Source organism: Netta rufina (assembly GCF_964035555.1).
Source record: "Netta rufina genome assembly, chromosome: 8".
In the NCBI taxonomy this organism is placed as follows: Eukaryota; Metazoa; Chordata; class Aves; order Anseriformes; family Anatidae; genus Netta; species Netta rufina.
In genome coordinates this window covers 2,938,497-2,960,773 of record NC_140131.1, presented here as the reverse complement: position 1 = coordinate 2,960,773, position 22,277 = coordinate 2,938,497, and the positions used below count along the sequence as shown (strand labels likewise).

The 22,277-nt window shown below is 42.6% G+C and overlaps 1 protein-coding gene across 1 annotated transcript in view; it reads left to right on the top strand.

The window, feature by feature from the left end:
• Positions 1 to 21,331, top strand: part of PATJ (PATJ crumbs cell polarity complex component) — a gene marked incomplete at both ends in the record, with an annotated part of 137,833 nt that extends 116,502 nt beyond the window's left edge. The window contains 11 exons of the mRNA XM_084291403.1: positions 3,174 to 3,257; positions 5,199 to 5,392; positions 7,172 to 7,319; positions 8,518 to 8,604; positions 11,304 to 11,421; positions 12,852 to 12,892; positions 13,170 to 13,292; positions 14,357 to 14,461; positions 17,616 to 17,719; positions 19,362 to 19,485; positions 21,185 to 21,331. Of these exons, the coding sequence (XP_084147529.1) occupies positions 3,174 to 3,257; positions 5,199 to 5,392; positions 7,172 to 7,319; positions 8,518 to 8,604; positions 11,304 to 11,421; positions 12,852 to 12,892; positions 13,170 to 13,292; positions 14,357 to 14,461; positions 17,616 to 17,719; positions 19,362 to 19,485; positions 21,185 to 21,331 (1,275 nt within the window). The remainder of the gene's footprint in view (positions 1 to 3,173; positions 3,258 to 5,198; positions 5,393 to 7,171; positions 7,320 to 8,517; positions 8,605 to 11,303; positions 11,422 to 12,851; positions 12,893 to 13,169; positions 13,293 to 14,356; positions 14,462 to 17,615; positions 17,720 to 19,361; positions 19,486 to 21,184) is intronic.
• Between the last annotated feature and the right edge of the window lie 946 nt (positions 21,332 to 22,277).

Sequence of the window (22,277 nt, the reverse complement as noted above, 5' to 3'; positions counted from 1 at the left end):
GTATCTGTAAACCTTATGACGTGTGTGCTTTCAGCAACAAGATATCTTTCTTTAAATAGCTGTGTTCTTGATATGGTGAGCGTTTTTATTTTCCCCTTCTGTGCTGAGAGTTTTCGTGGACTGCCGTTATCTATACGAAACTAGCAGTGAGAGGAGGTTGTGAGGGATGGGAATGAAAATCTGTCCACAGCCACCATTAATTCACAGCCTGTAGTTGGACATTGACACCACTTTCCCTCCCTCTCTGTTTTATCGATTGACTGTTGGGTGTTGTGGTTGTTTTTTTTGAACTATTAAGGACATGACTTCTCAAGATGCTGAGCACAAATCTGAATTTGAAGCTGGTGAGTAGGAGCTGCAGATGTCCAGTAACCGAAACCCATCCTTTAAATAAATGTTCTGTATTGGTTTAGTCGTGATAGATCCCAGGTTGTTTTCTGATGCACTGAGATGAGTGTTACAGCTTAAATCTGTCATTACAGATCGGGGCTTAGTTGTTAGATGGCTGGAATAATACATTAAATCACTTTACTGCATGTTCAAGCTCTTTTTAAAATATAGGTATCAATAAAATATTTAATAATGTCAGTAATTTCTAGTGATTTGTCATGGATGATCAAAACTAATAGGGCCTTACCCAGATCCCACTAGGTTCAATGGAAAAAGATTACTTCTGGGTTAAATTTATATTGAGCCGATGCCAGAAATAACAGAGGTAAGACGTCTTTTGTCACAGTTTATAAGCTAAGGAAGGTAAGACTTATGCTATGGACTATTTTAAAATCTTGAGAGTACATTGCAGGCACATTTCTTCATTCTGCTTTTAATTGATTTGATAAGCCTCTTTCAACTATGCTGCTTCAAAAAAAAGCTCAGAAAACAGTATTTTGGCAGGTCAGATGGATGTTTCCTTCTTCAGAGTAGGCTCAGACTGAACAGGAATGTAACTTTTCATGCCTTATGTATTCTTAGTTCTAGGTCTGGCTTCTAACATGTGCAGGAACTGCAGAGTAGTACTGAATTGTTACCTTTGCAAATCAGTGATGCAGATTATTCAACTGAAACCACTTGGTAATTCCTGAATCTAAGCCATAAGTATATGTGGTTTTACATTCAGTAATGTGGTACTGGGAGAAGCTGGTAGCTGTTACCAATGGCACATGCAATTTTTTCTTCTGAACCTCTTATTCACCCAATGCCCTCATGTGCCCTACTTGGATGATGCTGTCCTGGCAAGCTGGTCAATATTGTGTGTTATCTTGTTGGTGATTTCTAAATGCCTTCCATTATAAAAGTGTTTAGAAAAGTAAAAGTGAAGCGTGCTATTGAAGTTCTAAAACCAAAGACTCAGCTTTTTCTCAAACTTACCCATGATCAGCCTTAGGTGAAAAAATATACATAAAAATATACATCACTGTCACCATATTGGCTTCCACCCAGACAAAAGTCTCTTGTGTTGACTAGAGTTACAGGATCAGTTTTAAAACAGCGGTAACAAAAGAGGGGGAAAAAAAAAAAAAAAGGAAGATCTCAGATGTGTAGCAGAGAAGTTCAGCAGTGCTGAGACGGACGTGAATGTGTTACTTGGTCCCACTGGTAATTGCTGCTCCAGTTATTTCAAGCAAACCCTGTGGTTGCCAACGGTATATTTTTTTAAATCAAACTGTTCTTTTGATTTTCTTAATTACCATGGTACACAGCTCATGGTATTTTGCCTTCATTTATGTAGATTGAAATCTCTCTTTCCCCATCTGGGACGCTTGTATCAGCTGTAATCCATTTGTGATTAAAATCCTTCAGGCTTTTTTCAGTGACTGGTGTACATGTATCAAAGATGAAGCTTATGACAGTGGTGCTGTGCTGCAGCAGCAGCAGAGCGGCTGTAGATACAAGTCCACATCATTAAATAAGGTGTAGTGGGAATGAAAGGGAATAATGCTCTCAGTGTTGTCTTGATCAGAGCGCTAGCTTTAGGGCATCCGCGCTCTCTTTCTGTTCAACATACACCATGTGTGCCAGGGAAGTATCACAAGGCAACGTGGGGGAAGTTAACTTGGTGATGAGAGATGTAGTATCTCACAGTGTTTGCAAAACACGAGCGTGCTTTGTTCTGCCACAGCAGCTATTTCCTGCTCCAGGAAGGCCGCGCACAGTGGGCTTGCACCCTGCTCACCTCACAGCCTCCTGTTGCACACACCGCAGAAAGACGCGTGTTCGACTGCTGTGTCAGACTTGACAAAGGGACTTCACGGCCACAGCTTTTTTGTTGGTCGTGTTTGTCTGAGAATGGGTTATCCGATAACCTGAGTAGCTAACCTAATCACAGAGTATTTATCCAGAGCAGTTTTAAAGTTCTTCCTGACATTGGGGATGCCTTTGGAGAGGGCAGCAGCCTGTGCACGGTGCCCATCTCTTTGCGAGTGCTGGTGGTTGTCAGAACCACAGCTGAAGTGCTGTAACAGGATGTTCACCTATTTGTTTCAGGAGGGAAAAAAAAAAAAAAAAAAAAAAAAAGAACAATGCAAAAGGAAAGCACCAGCAAGAGAACAGTATGTTCTTTGTAATGCTTTTTCTTCAGGGACATCTATTGCTGGCAATAAGATTAAATCACTGAAACCTTCCCTGAAGCTACATCTGCCACTGACTACATTTTCCAACCTCAGTAATAAACTAACATTTGCCATTGTTCGTTTCTTCTGGATTTCATTTCTTACAGATTTAACCAGCACTATTTACCACAAGGCATTCAGCTCTTGCTTAAAGCTGAGTTCTATGCCAAGTCCCTAAAAATATTCATAGCTCCAAAGAATCTGGTTTTAAATAATATCATAAAAAGTAGATGATATTAATACCCCGGTTCACACCGAGTTCAAGTATTGCTGATGCCAATGTATAAAAATGATAGAAGCCCAAGAAGCTCTAGGCGAGCCTACCCTGAAGTGGGGAACAAGATCCTTTTTACCCCATTATTAGCTCTCTGTATTGTGACTGTGGCAGTCATTTTCTTATCGGAAACTCTTAGAAGTGTCTATATATCTATGTGAATGCATTTTCTCCTCATGTGCTGTGCCCTCTCGGTGCAGAGCCATTGTTGGGCTGTGGCCTGGTCCGGCACTGCCGGCGCATGGACGGGGCGTTGATGAGGGAACTGACTCAGCCCTCTCTTCCCGCAGGATGCCATCGTGATCCACGAAGTTTATGAAGAAGGGGCAGCAGCCAGAGATGGCAGGCTTTGGGCCGGAGATCAAATCCTTGAGGTAAACGCGTCTCGTCATTGCATGTGCTTGCTTGCGTCTTTGTGGTGTAGATTTGTGTTCAGTTCAGCATAGGTTTCCTTCAGCGAAAACAGAGACCCTTTGCAGGAGCTGTACTTGAAGCTGCTTTTCTGCCACTGAGACCATCCTGACAAATTCCCATTTCCTTACATATTCACATAAACTGAAGGGACAAATTGAGAATGTATTAAATTTAATTGAGCACGGCAGTTCTCGAATTACATAGTTCAGCTGTCATTTCCAATAGCTCGGCGTTATTCATCTGTTTAATCTTGCATTCGGAGGCCTTTCGTTCGCTGCGGCCGGAGCTGTGGCATCTGCTCTGCCCGTGCACAAGGCTCGGGGCAGGACGGTGATGGCGGCCACAAGGCCTCAGGGCCGCCACCATCCGCGGCCATGAGCGCTGCCGGCTCCCTCAGGCCAGGCCTCCTCACGCACGGCGCTGCTTTTAGCGAATAAACGTGGTATTCCTGCAGCAAGGATGGAAGTTGAGGTGGGAAGGGGTTAAGAAAGAAGTGCTGGTCTGCAAATGAAACTTGCGTCAGGCAGCGGGTGCGCAGCTGTTTACAGTGCCTCGCTGTCAGATCAGGACAAATTCCCAGCATGGCCATTAAGGCGTTAGTGTGTAGGGTTAGAAAAATAGTGAGGGGCACTTGGGGAGCTGTCTTTACAGCTCTTGCACAGAAAATGTTTTTTTTAGCGTTAAGGCTGACTGTTATTTTCATTTTATAAATAACTGTGTATTAACAGAGTACGATAATTAGCCAGGGGATAAAAATGGGGAAGGTTAATTAATTCTTCACTGGCCAAACAGGAAAGTGCTAATGTTTGTGTGCCATAATATTGTTATTATTTCAGCTTTTAAAAGCTGTACTAATGAAGCAGAAGGATGACTCTGAATGAGTTTCAGATTGGTGTGATAAAGCACACATAGATGCCATGTCAAGGAAACAATACTGAGGCAGTGTATAAATAAATGACTACAGAGTTAGTACAAAAATAAATACAATTACTGTAGATTAGGCTTAATTATCTTAATGCAAAATCAAGTATGATTATAACTTTGCATATTTAGAAATACAGAGAAATATTTCCATTGCCTTAAAACTTATTATTTTATGTAAGTATACTACCATTTTATTGTTATTCAGCTACAGTCCATGCTGCTTCCTAGCCAGACTTGGAAAACATTTATGCGTTGATATTTGAAGAAAAGGGATTTTTGCCCAACAGAGTATGAGCAAACACCTTACAAGGCATCTCTGTGTCAGATATGGCTAAGTTCAGAGATCAGATTTCAAGTTTTGATAGTTTTTTCAGGTACTTAAGCATTCAATCAGAACTTTTTGTTCGATTTGATAATACTGAAACATTTCCAGGTTACTGTAAGACAAATGTAATCAAATGCTACAGGAGTGGTCTTGTGTGCCATCTATTGGAATAAAGCAAAATAACCATTTAATATGTCCTGCCTCAGCTTCACCATGGCCATTTGCTAATGTTTCTGATTCCTGGTATCGTTGGCTGGACAGTGTTACCTAGCCAGGGGAGGAGGAATTCGAGCACTGGTACCTGTAAGGAGGAGTAGAGGCATAGGAAGGTTGAAGGGAGCACGTCATGTGTTGTCTAGTTGTAAGGATGTAAGCACTGTTCAAGATTCCAGTATTTAAAAAGAAGGACGGAATAGCTACAGAACTTATATGCCCCAATGTTTTGATTGTTTGAGTTTAATCTAGACGGTGGCAGAACGCACACAATCTCATTCAGCAGGAAAGCAGACGCTCAGCCCTCTGGAAATCGGAGCACTAAATTAGAGTGCCAAGAGGTGTCAATTTGACAAATTTGTCCTGTCACACAAGGGTAGGATGTGATGAAAGGATCATTCGCATATGTCATTTGGAAAGAAAACACTGATTATTTCAGGTGAACGGGATCGATTTGCGGAACGCCAACCACGAAGAAGCTATCACTGCGCTGAGACAGACGCCTCAGAAGGTGCAATTGGTTGTTTACAGAGATGAAGCTCATTACAAAGATGAAGAAAATTTAGAGATCTTCCATGTAGATATTCAGAAGAAAACAGGCCGGGGACTAGGGCTCAGCATAGCTGGAAAACGGTAAGAGCTTCTCTTTGATCAGACTGCGCTACAAATAGGAAATACTTTGCTTTTCGCCATGTGAACAGCTGTAGCCATTAAATGGAGTATGAAATAAAGGAAAAAGTCCATGAGCAACAAGATTTTGTATCTGAGTATCTTCAAGGATGTCATGGGGTTGCGATCCTTACTTCTCTTAACAGAACAACAGCAGACCTGTGTAATAAAGGCTGCTATTCCCTGGAAAAACTCCCAGCCTGTGGCACTGTGTCCCACTTTGTGCATGCCCAGGTGAGCACATGGAGAACTGGGGAAAGCTCTGGTGGCTTAAACAGAGCTGTGGCTGAGCCCTTCTCTGATTTCAACATGGGAAGAAAACTTTCCTATTTCAAAATACGAGGATGAAAATGGATTCATCTGTTAGATCTATAGCCTGCTCAGTTTCAAAATGACCAGTTTTGGTGGAAGGTAAGAGGCTGGTAAAGATTTAGACCCAAATCATGTAAGACATGTGAGTGACCATACAACACCACGGACAGTGGTTCTGTGAATAGAGAACAGAATCCAAGATGCTGCGGTAGGTAACAGCTGCTTAATAAAATCTGACTTCTTGCTGATATATTTCTAAACCAGTGCTATTAGATCATTCAAACTAGAGCACTGATAGATTTAATCTTTCATTGCTAGAAGAGATTTACAGCACGACACAGGCGAGCACTCATTCAGCTCCGGTGGGTACGAATCGTATGGTTGCTCTCCTGCATTGCCAAAAAAAAATTTATTTTCCCAATTACAAATCATCATGTCGTTATCCTGACTGCGTATGGTCAGTGAAGTTTCCACAGCATTTTTTTTTTCTTTTACAAGAGTGGTGATGTTTAACCCAGGTGTTGTGAGCAGATTGCAGGTTGGGTAATTAATATAGCTTATGTAAATTACCCTACAGATGGTAATACAGACTCCAGCCCTCCCTCGGCTGCTTCTGTACAAAACTTCCTGTACTGTTGCTAACTGCTTGCCTTGTGGGGGTTCCCACCTTTTGAGGCAATCTCCATTCTGAAGTTGATTTGATGATGGCCAGCGATCAGCCAGTGAAACCCTATGTCCTGCAGGGTGAAGGATCCCAAGCCCGTGCATCTCAGCCCATACCAGCTCCACAGCGAGCCCTGGTAGCTGGGGCTGGGCACAGAGGGGTCCTGCAGCATGGGAAGGGAGCCTCCTGCCGAGGCTGCAGCTTGGGAATCTGCTCACATGCCCCTCGGCTGCCCGACTGCTGCTTTCCAGTTCTCGCAAGCCTCGCTGCAGGCGGACAGCCACAAAGCTGGATTTTCTGCTGCATAACTCAGTCCAAACTTAAAAGTCTTCTCTGCAAACTTCTCTCCCTTTGGGGCCTCCAGGGTTTTAGAGAAGAAACCAAGCTGAACCTTTAGGGGGAATATAAAAAGTAAAGTAAAAAAATCTGAGGCTGCATAATTCAGATCAGGCACATGAGGGGATGGTTTAACTCCATTTTAGTCTGATCCTTGGCTTTTTTATTTATACAAGTGGTATTTTTCATGAATCTTTATGGATTAAGCAGAACTAACAGAAAAAGGGGAAAGACAGCATTAAACGCAGCAAAACATGCCTCAATTTTAAATTTCAGATTTTTTTTACACTCAAAGAGTTGAATGGGGTATAAAACTTGTTCGTGCTCTTCTCACAGGTTTCTTTTAATGTCTCTTAAATGCAAGTAATCTAAATTGGTCTCCCAAAGAATATTGGATTGTGTAATTAGCCATATGCTTCTTGCATTGTTAGAAATGGAAGTGGAGTGTTTATCTCTGACATTGTTAAAGGAGGAGCTGCAGACCTAGACGGAAGATTAATTCAAGGAGATCAGATTTTGTCTGTTAATGGAGAGGATATGAGAAATGCCTCACAAGAGACTGTTGCCACTATACTTAAGGTGAGTACATAATACATTTAAGATATGGAATTGCAGTTACTGACACTGTGCGAGGTAATTATCCTGAAGTGCTATTTACTCATACACAGGACAGCTCAGACTGATTACAAAGACAGGAATTTCATCTGAAATTACTGCGAGAGATTCATTTAAAATCACTTCATGTGTATTTAGAAGTGGAATGGCATGAAATGAGAAAACAAAGACATGTATAATATTTAGACATTTATTTGAAGATGCAACTGTATATTTCATGAGCTAGAAAAATATTTTGAAACCTGAGAGGCATACAAATGAGAGCTGCCCTGAAGTAAAGTGCCTTTGGCTTTGCTGTACTAACCTGCAACTATAAAACTGCAACTTCAATCCATTTCTGCACAGCTTTTCATCTTGCAGGGGTGGTTGTATACTTTGAAGTTGTGTGGTCTGGGAGAAAATTTGCCTTTTTCCGTTAGAAAGCATGTGGCTGCTGTCTGGGCTTGAGAGGGAGGAGAGGACCTGGGATGCCCCAACCACAAATTCCCATTGTCAGCTCCTTCATCAGGGCTGACAGCCTGGACCAAGGGTGAAATGAAGGGTGGGAGCGCTGCTGTGGGACCCACATGTATACAAAACTGCATCTGGAGGCGAGGGCTTTTTCCCTGCCATCACCACCAGTGTTCCTGCATAGGATTCCTTTCTTTCTGGAAAGGGAAGGCTAATTATTTCCTTTTTTTTATTATTTTTTTTTTATTTTCCTGTCAGGATTAGTACTTAGCCAAAAGTACCTATTTAAAGACTGGAAATAGGTGATATGAGGGCATAATGTGAAGCTGAGCCCAAATTTGTTAAATTCACCCTTTTCTGTGGCTTTTCCCTCTGAAGTCTGTTTCACGAGTATTGTTTGTGACAGACTTCCGTGGAAGAGTCAGGGGCTTTTTATTTGTTTTAATTGTGTAATTGGCCATCTGCAGTGTGACCTAAGAACCCTTTGCCAGTAGAAACATTCATACTGACTTCAGCAACCAGGATAAACCCCAGTCAGGGGACAGGTACTTCTTATACAGCCCAAATGAAAGTGTTAATATTTTTAGCATTCAGCACATTGTGGTTTTCTTCCTGGGGTTGTGGTGCTGAATATAAACACAGTTCTCTCCAGGAAAGCATGAAATATTATATGTCTACTTAAATGCTGTACGTTGTGGTTCTTTTTCCCAAGTGTGCCCAAGGCCTAGTGCATCTCGAGCTTGGGAGGTTGCGAGCTGGATCGTGGGTGTCAGCACGGAAAACATCCCAAAACAGTCAGGTTAGTGACAAATTCATATGTATAAAATGAAGCTGTGAAGGGCAAGGAATGGGAACAGTGCACGAGGCTCAGTTCTTCTATCATTTACTGCTGAGGATGTGGAACAAAATACTTTATCACAATAATTTGCTTTGCTCAACTGCAGAAAAAGCATCGTGCTGAAATGCTGAATAAGTGGAAGAATTGGTTAATGATTTTTTTGTTTGTTAGTGTCTTCCCAAAACGCATCAGAAATATGTAATATCTTTCTCAAATGATGATGCCCAGAAGTTTTTTCGACCTGCAAAAAGTGCTGAATGCATTTGCTGCAGCTGTTTTGTCAATCAAAATGAGTTAATGAAACTGAACTGTATCTTCGCCTATCTTATGGCAGAACCACATGAGAGCTGCTTTGCTCTCAAAGAAAACACAGAGCAATTTCCTGCTTCACTTGCTTTTTACCTGAAGCGAGGACAACAATTCATTTTTCAATCAGTGCAGGGCTTTCCCCCTCTTCTCTCTTCCCCAATCCACTCAGACATTGATACTATTAGTATTAAAGTCTAAGTACAGCAAGGAGGAGAAGCAAGGCTTAAATGACTTAGAAAACTGGTTTTTAATGGATTTTTCCCTCTGAAGACTGACTGTTTTGCCATGATATTGAAGTTTCAAATGTCCCAGAGAGAGACAAGCTGTGGTTCACAGCAGTGCAATTGCTAGGGAGTGTTTTGCCTGCCCTCTGCACCTGGGCAGCTGCTGGGGACATGGGGGACGTTGCCAGCACGCCTCCCTCTCCTCAGCATGCAGAGGCTGAGCACCAGTGGGATCCAGCCCAGCCTCCACAAATGCTAAGAGAAGGGGCTTGGTTTTGGAAATGGCGAGGAGCAATAGGAGGCTTAGGGATGTACTTTAATGCAGGAATGTTTTTAGGGAAAAAAAAACAATCCTAGTGATCAGGTTGGTAGGAGAAGAGGCTTGTCCTTGATTTCGTGCATGAACAATCCAAAAGGGTGCCAAAAAATCATAGTCATGTGGCATGATTTCTTAACTTTATGAAGGCCAGCAGTGATCCGGTCTGCTGTCTGTGTGGGTGAAGTGTCAGGAAGGGCTAAGGAGCCCGTAGCCATGTGGGAACAGCTGTGCTAAGCCCAGCTTTAAAAATAATGCCTAAATATTGTTGGAGAAACATCTGCATTCAGGCAAGGAAAAATGAAGCAACAGAGGAACATGATACTGATTGCATTAAGTGAAGACAGCGGTCGTGATTATTACTTTTTGGGTTGTTTTATCAACAGTTAGCATAAGCAAGAGCTCTGTAATCAAAAAGTGATAGTTAAAAATGATTGCATATTGCAATGTAAACTCATAGCTGAAGCAAAATGCCAGAATATTTTTCTAGGTAGAAAATAAAATCAAATGCTAATGATGTCATCTCCCTTTCTAGCATTTTGTAGCCTTTTCAGGAACCTGTTCATTTCTGTATTTCTTTTAATACGAGAAGTCTTAGCTGCTGCTCTTAATGCAGAGTCATTGGAGAGCCTGCATCTCTCTGCTCCGAAGTGACTTGGTGATTTTGAAAATGGAATAAATGTTTCTCAGCAAAACAGTTCCAAGAGTTATAAAAATCTTGGCAGATAATACGGCAAATCAGCTTGAATGATTTGCACAACTGTGAGCGATGTGTCAGAAGCTGCTGGCCAAGAGCATCCAGAACTTTTGTCCTCACTTGGCTTTTTTTTTTTTTTTTGGTCTGGTGCATACCTTTAACAGTAGAAACATAAGCCTCGTGGTGCAGGACAGTGATTTCTTTCACGCACATTGCAAATTGTGTTAAGTGACCCATGAATTGGCAACTAGACGTGGAAATTGTGCTCTGCCTGTTGTTCGTCACTGACAGCTGCACACTGGTCAGTTAGGATGAATGCTGCCAGAGCTTTTGATTCGCCGCCTAATGCATTTAGGGGAAGAAAGCTCTGCTGTGCGCCCAGAAGTGTGGAGCAGATCTTTGTTTCGTATAAGCCAGCTTAGTCGAAAAGGTCTGGCTGCAGTGAAACCTGTTGTTCAGACACATTTCCTAAACTGATAACGACGTTTTCTCTGAGGGGGAGCAAGTCTGAAGATAAGGCCAGATACGGAGATAGGGAAAAGCAGTGCTGGAAGGGAGCGGTGCAGAGTTGATAGCGTGCACGAGCAGCTATCTGCCAGCTTGTCCCTCCTGTTGGCAGTAAGACACGGGCATCCTGTGCTGCATGCACCTCTGTTGTTATTCTGGAAGTGCGGGGGGATCCTGGTTAAATGGTCGTGGGGAAGATGCCCACCAGATTTATCAGCAACCATTATTTCCCCTTGTCCTCAAGCTTGGAGAGAAACTGGGAGTAAGCGATGGAGGAGGTTAATCCTTCGTTATGACCTCTAGAGCAGATCACAGAATCACAGAGTGGTTGAGGTTGGAAGGCACCTCTGGAGGTCTTCTGCCCCCAAAACCCCCAAGAGCCATTCTGTAGTACCACTGAACAACTCTACACGTGTGCCCACAACGCAGAGACAGGTTGTGGTAGGCTCCATCAGGGGAAATGAAGCTGGAGGTTTCCACTCGTGTGGCTGATGTGGCATTTCCACTCTGATTTCCCAGAGGACAGCTGCGCCCGTATGTCACAGGAGCTGGTTTGAAGTTCACGTTTGGGTTTGACTCTCAGGTTCTGATTTATGTTTAATTTCAGGCGAGCCAACAGAGTGCCCACAGCCACTTCCACCCCACACTCGCTCCGGTCCTCTCTACCTTGCAGAATTTTGTCAGCACGAAAAGGTCTTCAGCAGATGTCTCTCAGAGAAACTCAGGTATTTTCCGGACAGCCGTCAGAATAGCTGCATGTTGCTTGCACTGTTGCTCTTTTTGTACAAAAGAATACTTGAATACTTGAGTCTGGTTTTCCTACACAGCCTCCCAGAAGACGCACCACTGATGTTGTAAGACCCTTAACACTTTCCTGCAGATGGCATTGCTTTCATGTCTCATTGTAGAGTAATGGCTCCTCTATTTTAAATGCAGAATTCTTGCACCCTGCTATTCCCCAGCGCCCTTGTCGGAGGCTTAGCACAGGCAAGGTTCTTGTAGAGTAGTTTTTTTCAGGGAATAAAGCTGCCACCACTTCATTTATATCTGTGTTGCTCTTGAACGTATAAAAGGGTGTTTTGTAAAAAGTCACAATGCCCAGATTGCAATTTGCAGATTTAGCAAGTGCTGAATCTACAACTTGCAGGAACTTGCAGAGGGCCTGCACGTTTGTGTGCTCTGCACTGAGTCAGAAATTTGTAACCTTAGCTTGTGGCTGACCATGGGCAGAAGACGTTTCTTCTGGCTTTTTGCATGCACTGGAGGAGACCTGGCTTTTTGGGCAGCCTTCCTTGCACCGTGTTGATGAAGGGCCCTGCAGCTCTAACAGTGCACGTCTGTGTGTCCTGGCTCAGTGTCCCCAAGGCTGCGCTTCCCATGGTGTCGGACCTTGCAGCACCTCAGCAGTCCTGCCTTGAGCACTCATAACAGTCAGTGCACAAGCACACACGTGGCAGTAAGATACACTGATATGTATTAACAAGAATCTTCTAAAAGATTCTTAAAACAGGTTAATTAAAGCTGGTACAATTACGGATTATTCCAGCAGAGCCCAGGACCTGACTACACCATCAGCTCTTAAGCTATTTAGTCCCAGTCAAATGATTCATTTGCAGTGTTCCTTTTTCTTCATTTTTTTGAATGTTTTGAGTACTTTTAAATGTCCTGTGGCTAGATATATGCCAGCCAGACTTCCTGGCTGTCTATTATTTACAAATACAGCACAAATTAGAACAGGAAATCAATGGAACCTCAACAGTCTGAGACAAGCCGTGTGCCCTACCCTTTGTGGTGGGGACACTGATTTATGAATAATAAGGCAATCTTTAATTGAGTGCAATGCACAATAGGGCTTTTCTTCAGGCCAGCAGAGTGCTGCTATTCAAGAGATTGTGGTGAGCAGTGGCTGTGCTACAATGGGTGTCACGGTGGCATCCATCAGGCAGAGTGATTGCATCCGTATTCATCTCCTGGTGAAACAGCAATCCTGTCCTCCTCACGTGAGCAGTGCTGCCTGATTTGGCACAGGAAGGGCTGTGCTTCTGCTTGGTGATAACTCTGACTAGGCAACAAGGGACCATTGTCACCTGACAGTGTTATCTCTTAATTATATTATCTCTTAATTACAGAAGCTAATTGTTTGTTTCTTTATTAGTAGGAGCAGATACGGGCCCAAGGACTGTGGAGATAACAAGGGTCAGTGAGTTATTTTCTATCATTTCAAAAAGCTGACACCTTTGACTGAAGTTGTTAATTTTTGCAGTGTTCCTCAGAATTAAACTGCATTTTGTTTGCAGTAGGTTGTTGAATGTATGCCTGTGTAATGGGACCTGTATGTGCATGTCAAACGTAGCTATTTTCACCATATTGCATAAATCAGACGGGTCTGTTATTGCTGTACCCTAAACATTGACCTCTGTAAGCAGGCCCCAGTTAAAAATGTGTTTTTGTTTTGTTTTGTTTTTTCTTTTAGGGACCAAATGATGCACTTGGTATCAGTATAGCAGGAGGCAAGGGGAGTCCTTTGGGAGATATTCCCATCTTCATTGCTATGATTCAAGCCAGTGGTGTGGCTGCACGTACCCAAAGACTCAGAGTGAGTAGAGGGCTCTTCTCAATACCTTCCATTTCACCTGTTTTGTCTCAGAGAAGGAGCCTCAGGTGCTTCTGCATGTGTCCTCACTTTGATAATGTCTCATAGGCTACTCTGTCTCTGTTTAAAATCAAACACACAAAAAAGCTCTGCCCCTCTCTTCCCCTTTTGATTATACTGCATCTGGGGATAATTGTGATTGCCTACATGGCAAAGATACGTTAAGAGAACATAAATGCATTTGCAGTTGTCTCTGAATGTGTTTGAGCAAAAATAAATAAGCTGGAAGATCTACAGCATATGTTCATCCAGACCCAGGGAGGACAGCAGCAAGCTCTCTGGAAGCAGCAGATGCTCTGGAGACTTCAGATTGGGCATTGTTTTGGAGCTCAAACAAGACAAACAACATCAGAAGTTAGTTGTTTGATCTCAAAGCCCTAATAAAGGAATGCAAAAATAAAATGCTTATATCAGACACACAGGATATGCGGGTATTCCTAGGAATTTCTAGGAATTTCTAGTTTGGAGAGCATTTCAGGGAATCATTAATATTGAAGAGAACTTAGTATGCAGTTGCATAGGAGAACTTTGGTCCCTGATGTTCAGTAGCAAACAGTGCTATATTCATGCCGTGTCTCTGGTAGAAATACACAATAGTGCCAGGGTCAAAATCATTTTTATTGTGTAAACAGAAGTGCCTGCTTTCCTATAGTGCTTTCATCATGTGCCTACATAATCTATAAGAAAAGAACTTGTTCGCACAAATGGCCACAAACCCTTTTTGGATGGGAGAACAGCAGTCAATCTCACCCTCTCTGTTTGCAAATGGAAACAATAAAATACAACCCACCTTTGTTTCTCTGATCGCGTTGTTATTTTTAAAAAAAATTGTATTGTGCTTGCTCTGAAGAATGGGAAATGATCACTAGCAATGTAGAATTCTCACAAAAGCGATCCTGCAAAAGAGAAGCATGACTGTGCAGTGCCAAGTTCATGAGGAATTTTAAGCATTCTTAATTTTAATTTTCCTTAATGCTAGTAATTTTCCATTACTGTTGTACTTTTAGGTTGGAGATCGGATTGTCAGTATTAATGGGCAACCTTTGGATGGGCTGTCTCATGCAGATGCTGTTAATCTACTAAAGAATGCTTATGGGAGCATTATCCTGCAGGTATGGTGATAAATTGAACATGCAGCTGCATGAGGGTAGATAAATGGCATTCAGGAAAAAAAAAAAAAAACACTAAGCATCACTGGCACAAGGCATCACAGAATTGCAGGGTGCTTGCTGATGGGAATTACACGGAATGAAAGCAAGAAATAATTTTCATTCAAAAATTATTTATTGCCACTCATACAGGCTGTGAGCATGATTATATAAAAGGGTAACAAAGAGAACAAAGTAACTTGTTGCTACACATGATAAATCAACAAGCTTCCAAGGTTTTTTTCATCTGAAGTTAGCAGGAACAAGAAATTGTGTGTGTGTATGTGTGCGTGCATGCCACTAGACTGTGACCAAACTGTCCACAGTGTTAATTTCCTTGCTCTTGAAAGGGGGAGAAGGAAGAATATTAGCAGCACTTAGTAAGAATGATAGCATCATCATCAAGACAGTGCTGTCTAGAATTAATTACTCTACAGGTAATGAATAATAACACTCAAGAGAGAAGAAAGAGTTTATCACTGCCACATTTATGTGAAAGGAAGACGTGTTCTACCACTTTGGTTCTAATTGCTGCTTGCTAGTATATCCGTCTTTAGTTTATTTTTATGTTTACATGAAGAAATGGGAAAAATACTCGCCAGAGAGAATTCAAAATACTGCTCATTTGCAGAATTATTGTAACAATTGGAAAATAAGCTTAAGACGTACCACTAAAATCTACTCTAATTTTATCATCAACATATTGGACTTGAACACATCTTGAGAAATTTTTGCAGGCTTCTTACTTTCATTACAACTTAAATGTTACTATAAAAAAAGGCAAAAATGCGAGAGAAGGGGGAAAAAAAAGAAGAAAAGGAATGATAATAAACTTACTTTTAGACTCGTTTATTCTTTGTTTTGTCTGTCCATGAACTGCTGACCCCCTAAGTGATGAGCCAGTTCCAGAGCAGATGGTGTATTTGTGTAGTTCCATTGAAGTCAGAGGAACTACACAGATACACACCAGCTGAGGATTTTCTGTTAAATTATAGTTATCATATTGTTACTAACGTTGAGTAATTTCACTTTTCATGTCAACAGTATTCCCTGAATAGAAAATGAAAGCTTGCTGCAGAACCCCAAATTGCTAATCTTGAAAGCTGTAATACAGCGTATCCCACCTCATCATGCATTTAAAAATATTCCTGATGAAGCACGCTGTCAGTTGTTCGCTCACATAAACAAAGAGGTTGTTCTAGAAATGTCTTCGCTTTTTGTCACTTGACAGTTTTTCTTCCACATTTTCGCTGTCTGGCTCAAAACGTGTTGAATACTTTTACAGATGATGCAGGGTTTTCTGATCGAAGGGAGTCTTATTTTGCCCTGTTGAGAATCTGCTCTGGCAGGCTGTGTTTCGATCTAGCAGCAGGGAGGTAGCGGAGCAGCCCCGCCGTCAGCACGGCGATACGGTCAGGTTACAGGCTAACTGCAGGTACTTCTCAATCACCGGGCTGCTTTTTTATTAAAACAATCTAACTGAAATAATCCTATCGCTGCGATAATCATGACTGATGTGTCATTAAGTAATTCTGTTTATTATCGGGTTAGACCACTTCATGGCAAACCGCTCTGAAAGGTCAGATAATTGCGTTCAGTGGTGTGGAAAGGCTTATTATCAGTACGTCCTGGGAAGGATGGTAAAGGAGTTTGCAAATGCTGTTTGCAAATGGGAGATTAGGGTCTCAGGGGAACAATCATCCCTTCCGGCTGTTTTGATGCTTTGGTTTAATTTAATTTCTTTTCTGCAGGTGTAGTAATGAGATAAGGAGAAGCTTTTTTACAAGGTTGTTGAACTCTGATACATTCTTACTGCCAACTGAAGATTTTTGAATACAGATTTATTTTACTCTATTTTATTTAACAAAATATGACAAATACTGGCTGGCACTCTTTCCCCTTCTGCAATGGGAAGGAAAACTTAACGGTGCCTTTGCTCTCGGAGCCAGGTGCAGCTGCCTCCTCTGTGGCCCCTTTCATTAAGGGCATCTGGGATCCTTAGTCCTGGGATGGGAAATTTGCACTAGAACTAAGCTTTTTTCCTAGAAAATGCTACCACCCTCTTGGTTCCAAATGATTAGAGAGAGGGGAATACTGTCATGGCAGAATTGTGAACGTTCATTTAAAATGGGGGATTTATATAATGGATTTATTTTTTTTAATTTCAGAAAGGTATGTTTCCCTTCAGCCATGTTCCCAGCGAGGAGTGGAAAAAGTCCCTGTTAATTTTGATAAAATAAGGCCACAAATAGCTAGAGGAACTACTGAAAATGAACTTGCTGGGTACTCGTCACTGTCTCTGAACCAAACCCCTGCACAATAAGCATCAAGCAGAGATGAGCATCTCCTCAGAGTTAGGGATAACCACTGCACGTAGCTGTTAGGAATTGTGTGTTTAGCTGTGAATTCTTAAAAGCAAAACACTTCTAAGTGGCTTCCTCAAATGTTTTCCAGAAAAACAACAGAAAACTAGCACACAGTGAAAGCCAAAATCTAGAGTGGGCCTCGACACTGTGTCTTTAATGATCCCCATCAGGCCTGCATCCTGCGAGCTATTCCCTGGGAGACCAGCTCTGGGACCAGCAGACACAAACTTTGGAGTTCAAGGCACCTCTTTCTCAGTGCATCTCCAGCTGGCTTTGTACCTACCCTATGAAACGTCAACGTGGTTGTTTTAAAAAGCCTGAGCGAGCTTGCTGCCTCATATCCCATCTAATGTTGTTAGCTCTATTAATTAGTGTGTCGTGGTAATTCCTGCTGATTTCAGAATGATGCAGGGCCATAACTGGGCAGCTTTCAGAATCGTGTTTGTTGCGTTTAGTTGAAATGCTGGAGAAACTGCAGAGAAGCTGAAACCAAGGATTCATTTCTCCCCCACTCTGCAAACAAATCAATCTGAGGTGTTTCAGGACCTTTGCCTGATAGAGAGCTCCAGAGCAAAGTTTTAACCCCAGAAAAAGGTGGCTATCCATGATTTTTAACACAGTTATTTGAAAGTATTGCATTAGTAGGAAATTTAAGAAAGTAGGGCTTGTATTTGAAATTTGATTGAAAAACACAAGATGTCTCTGGTACTAAGTGAGCACACACAGCATTTCATTGCCTCCTTTCTGCTTAGGTTGTGGCTGATACCAACATCAGTGCTATTGCGACCCAGCTGGAGAGCATGTCTGCGGGATGCAACCTCAACTCTTCTTCTGAGCATGCTTCTGAAGATCCTGAGTAAGTTTGTAATAGTCTGCATAAGTGAGATGGATTTCTGTGCCTCATACAAGGGAAAAGCCAGGGTGGCGAAGGAGGTCTCTTCCCATTGCTTTTCTCTCTAATTTTCCATCACCTTTAAAATGGTAACTGTGACGTTCTCCAAGCTGATTACACACCTGTGTCCATCTTTACCTGGTGACGGAAATTGTCTAAGTAAGGACACAAAACGTGTTTCCAAACACTTGCCTTATCTTGTCCTTTCTGATGGTTATGCTGACATGGTAGTTCTGCATTTGTCTGCTGGCCTCTGTGCCTGAGAGGAGTTCTGATTATAGCAATTCAAAATCATTTGTCATCGGCAGACCAAGACAAGAGATATTTAAAAAAATGGTATTGGAGACAAATCTTTCAAAACATGTCCAAGAACTTTGTCTTTTTTTAGCTTTACAGTTCTTAAAAAGTCTCACTGAATTTTTTCTACCTATAGCACTTCTGTACGGTGATAGAAGTTAGAGACCAAGCCCTCCCATGGCCACGCATCATTACCCATCACGTGCTTTTTAGGGTGGCTCATAGCATTCCAGTTACCATTTTGAAATTCATTTCATTTTCATTTTGGTTTATTAGCTTCATTATGTTCTTCATTTTCATTCTTTGATTCATTATATTTACTTTAAGAAGCTGAGATGCAAGTTGCTGCCCTACCTCGGGGGATTTTGAGTATAAAACTTGAGCTATTTATGCTGCATTCACTAGTTGTACAACGTGAGGAACTGTTTTTATTGCTGCTCTCAAAGGAGAATTGCTTATTTCACAAAAAGATCTGTATTCTCATTTTATATCAAAATAGTAAGGAAATTTAAATTTGAAAATAGGAAGCAGAATTAGGTAGGCGCATGCATTCAGTCTGTTCTAAAGAAATGGCTAGGTACAAGTCTTCATGAGCTGCGCCTTTAATGAGGCAGATGCCAAATAGAATTTGTCCATAATGGTTCTTCCTAAATATGTAGAGATTACTTTTTCATATTTGAGGTAGATACATAGATAGAGCAGTCTGGACTCCACCAAAAACCTTGCGATGCAGACATTAACAGCCACTGCAGGGTCTAAGCAAGGTGCTGAGTGAGGGGCTCTCTGGAATCAGCCCCTGGGGTTACGAGGCACAGAGATGGAGTGCAATAAAAGTTCTCAGAAATCACCCAAAGAGCTTGCAGTAGAGCTGAGACTACAAACATGAGTGTTACTGGCTGCAGCCTCATCCCAGTGAAATCATAAAATCAGATGACTCTGTGAGGAAGCTGCTGCAGTCGCCACTTTCCCAGAGTGAAGATGACAGCCTGGCTGGTAAGAAAGCAAAATTTCCTTTATGTATGCACAGCTACTGCAGATTAGAGAAGCAGCACTCCTGCATGAGAGAGAAGTGCTCTTGGTGAGCTCTTTAAGTATTTTCAAGTATTTTTTAAGGGAGGAGCTGAAGCCTGTGGAACAGCTTGCAAGCTCAGGGCTGTGCAGGACTGTGTCTGAGCCCAAGGCCGAGAATCCTGCTTGGTGACTGTGTGAAAAACTTGTTGGTAGATAAATATCTCTGTAAGTGTTCCTTCTGCGGAAAGTCCCCAGAGACAGCTGTTGTTATTCTAAGTGATATTTATTGTGTTTTCAGAGCACCTCAGCCTAAGATTATTACTTTGGAGAAAGGCTCTGATGGACTGGGATTTAGTATTGTAGGGGGGTATGGAAGTCCCCATGGAGACCTGCCCATTTATGTCAAGACTATATTTGCCAAGGTATCTCTTTTTGTTTTGTTTTCTCCCTTTTTCTTTATTATCTTTACAAATAAACGTAAGATTTGGCTTGGGTAATATATATGGAGTTGAAAGCAAAATGTACTGTCTAGGTACGCTGATGTGAGCGGCCCCAGAACACACAGCTGGCTTCTCAGTTTATATTTCACGTTGCTGCTGGCTGAAACAAGACACTTCATCTCAGCAAAATTGGTCTGTGTACTTTGGAAACTTGGGTTTATACGTTAAAATATTTACAGAGCAGTTTTCTATCTGCAAATCTCGGTGCCTTCCAAGCAGTGTGGAGGCATCGTTTTCCTGCTGTCCACGAGAGGAGGCAGTTGCAGAGATGTCGTGTCCTGGAGCTTCAGCTGCAAAGCCCTGTGCTGAGGCGGTCAGCTCAGTGAGAAGTACACCATACCACGTGGCTCGATGATGAATTGGCTTCCACATCAGTCCTGGCTTTAGTTATTCTCCCCTGCTTCCAACTTTGCTCTCAAGCCCTCCGTGAGCGCTCCCCTCTCTGCTTGTTTGCTGCCTGAGCTGCTCGCGGTGTGGCTGCCGCAGCTGGTCCTGGCCCTGAACATCAGGAGAGGGCTGCCAGGTACAGCAGTGGCTCTGGCCACCAAGGAACCTGTACTTTGCAGCCTTGTCTCGAGGCAAATTGCCCCAAAATGGCCACAGGTGTGGAGGGAGAGATGCCTCCACCCTGCTGCTGAGAATGCTCTCTGCATGTGCCAGCAACATCCTCTCATGGAGCCACGACTGATGTAATTCTGGAAACTGGGGGGGAGAAAGCAGTGGGAATTAGGGATAGTTTACATAAAGGGACTTCTCAGTCAGTCACTCAAAATTGTTTGTCCTGTGCCCACTTGCTGTCAGTTGTGCCAGCGTTTCTGACAGGGTAGGTGATATTAAAAAATAAAATAAAATTAAACCTTCAACCTTGTGTTGAGGTTCAAACCACAGATATCTGGTCTTCTCACAACTTGCACTTATGAGAAGATTCTGTGCCTTTAAATGGATGCTCAGATTTACAGGCTCACAGAGGTGAGCACAGCTGAGAAACCCCCAAATCACAGCTGGGAAACACCGCAGCCACTGATGGGGCCGTGGGACAGAGCCAGACACCACGAGCCAGCCTCTGGGCAGGGCAGGGGCTCAGGATTTGGGCAAAAGAGCCGTGTTCAGAGCTCAGAAGGAGAACAGCCACTTCTAAAGCTCTGTGCAAGCTTCCCAGGACTTTCAGTTGAGCCCAGCTCTGTCTGGGGCTCGGGGCAGTGCCCAGGCTGTTGTCTCGCACGAGCTCTGCATCTCCCTTCCCACATTTTAACCCATTTCTCAGCTCAGCACTGACATACTGCTTTAACAAGTGTCTGCATGATCATAAAGGACAGAACCAATCTTTACGCTGCGTTGTACGCAGGGACTGAGCTGATTCCCCTTTTCCCCGGGGTGTAATTCCCCCCCTGTGCTGCCCCAGAGCAGCAGGGGCTGGGTAAGCAGTGTCAGCAGAGGGCAATGCCCAAGCCTTCCAGCAGATTTGGGCACTGCACAACAACTCTCTCCTTTTTCTGTGTCCCCCGCCCAGCTACGCTGGGATTTCCAGCGCCGCATCCCTCCTCATTTCATCCATCAGCATCAGGAGAGGCGGGAGGGCTCGGTGCTACCAGCCGCTAACGTTTCCTTTTGCCATTTGCAGGGAGCAGCTGCGGACGATGGCAGACTGAAGCGTGGCGATCAGATTTTAGCAGTTAATGGGGAGGCTTTGGAAGGTGTTACTCATGAGCAAGCTGTAGCTATTCTGAAGCGCCAGAAAGGAACTGTGACATTAACGGTGTTATCATGAATGTCATTGCGCTCGCAGAGATAAATACAATTATTTTAGAACATCAGTAGAGCTATAATAATACCGTTCAGCCCTGAGCCGGATGTAAAGCAAACTCTGGCGAAAATTAATCAGTATTCACCCCATTGCCAGAATGGGTAGTGTGCATCTTGAGCTTCATTTAGCCTTCCCCATCGATCAACGTTTTCCCCACCCTCCCCTACTTCTGGTGGCTTTTAAGTTTCCCCTGGACAAGTCTAATTAAGAAACTTCAAAGAATAACATCAGTTTTACGTTCTGCTTCAGTTTATCCCCACCGGTCTGAACCCAGATACAACTGCTGAACCTGGGCTCTGTTCGCACACAAAAGAGAATTTAGATCATCAGCTGATCTCATCTGATGAGCAGAAATAAACGCTGAGTGACTTGTCATCTCACTCATGATTTACTTATGCTAATTGTCCTTTCAAGTATGCCAGAAAACATTAGCAATGTAATTAAATTACCACTGTTCCAAATGATGAAATATCAAATTCTCCTCTGGGAAATTATTTGTGCTCGGCACAGTAAGTCTGATAGTCAAATGTGAACTTCTCATGTTTATCTCTTTGGGTAGGTCTATGGAAGTTAGTCAGAGGTAATTACTGTGATGTGTCAATTTGCAGCCTTTAGCATGAAAAATAAACTAGGGGAGAGGCGATTTTTATTTTTTTTTTTTTTAGGCTTTTAAAACATTTGAGCCTTTTCAGATATTTAAGCAGCATGAACAACAACGTATCTCGCTCTAATTATATTTTTAAAGGAGAAATGTGCTGATACACGCCAGGCATGTTGCATACAAAGACAGTTGTTGTTGTGCCAAGTTGCAGCATAATTGTTCATCCTGAAACTTTAATGAAGACAAAAGTTTGCTTAGGCAACGTGATCCAGTAATTCTAGTAATGATGGCGAGCTGCCCCTCTGCACA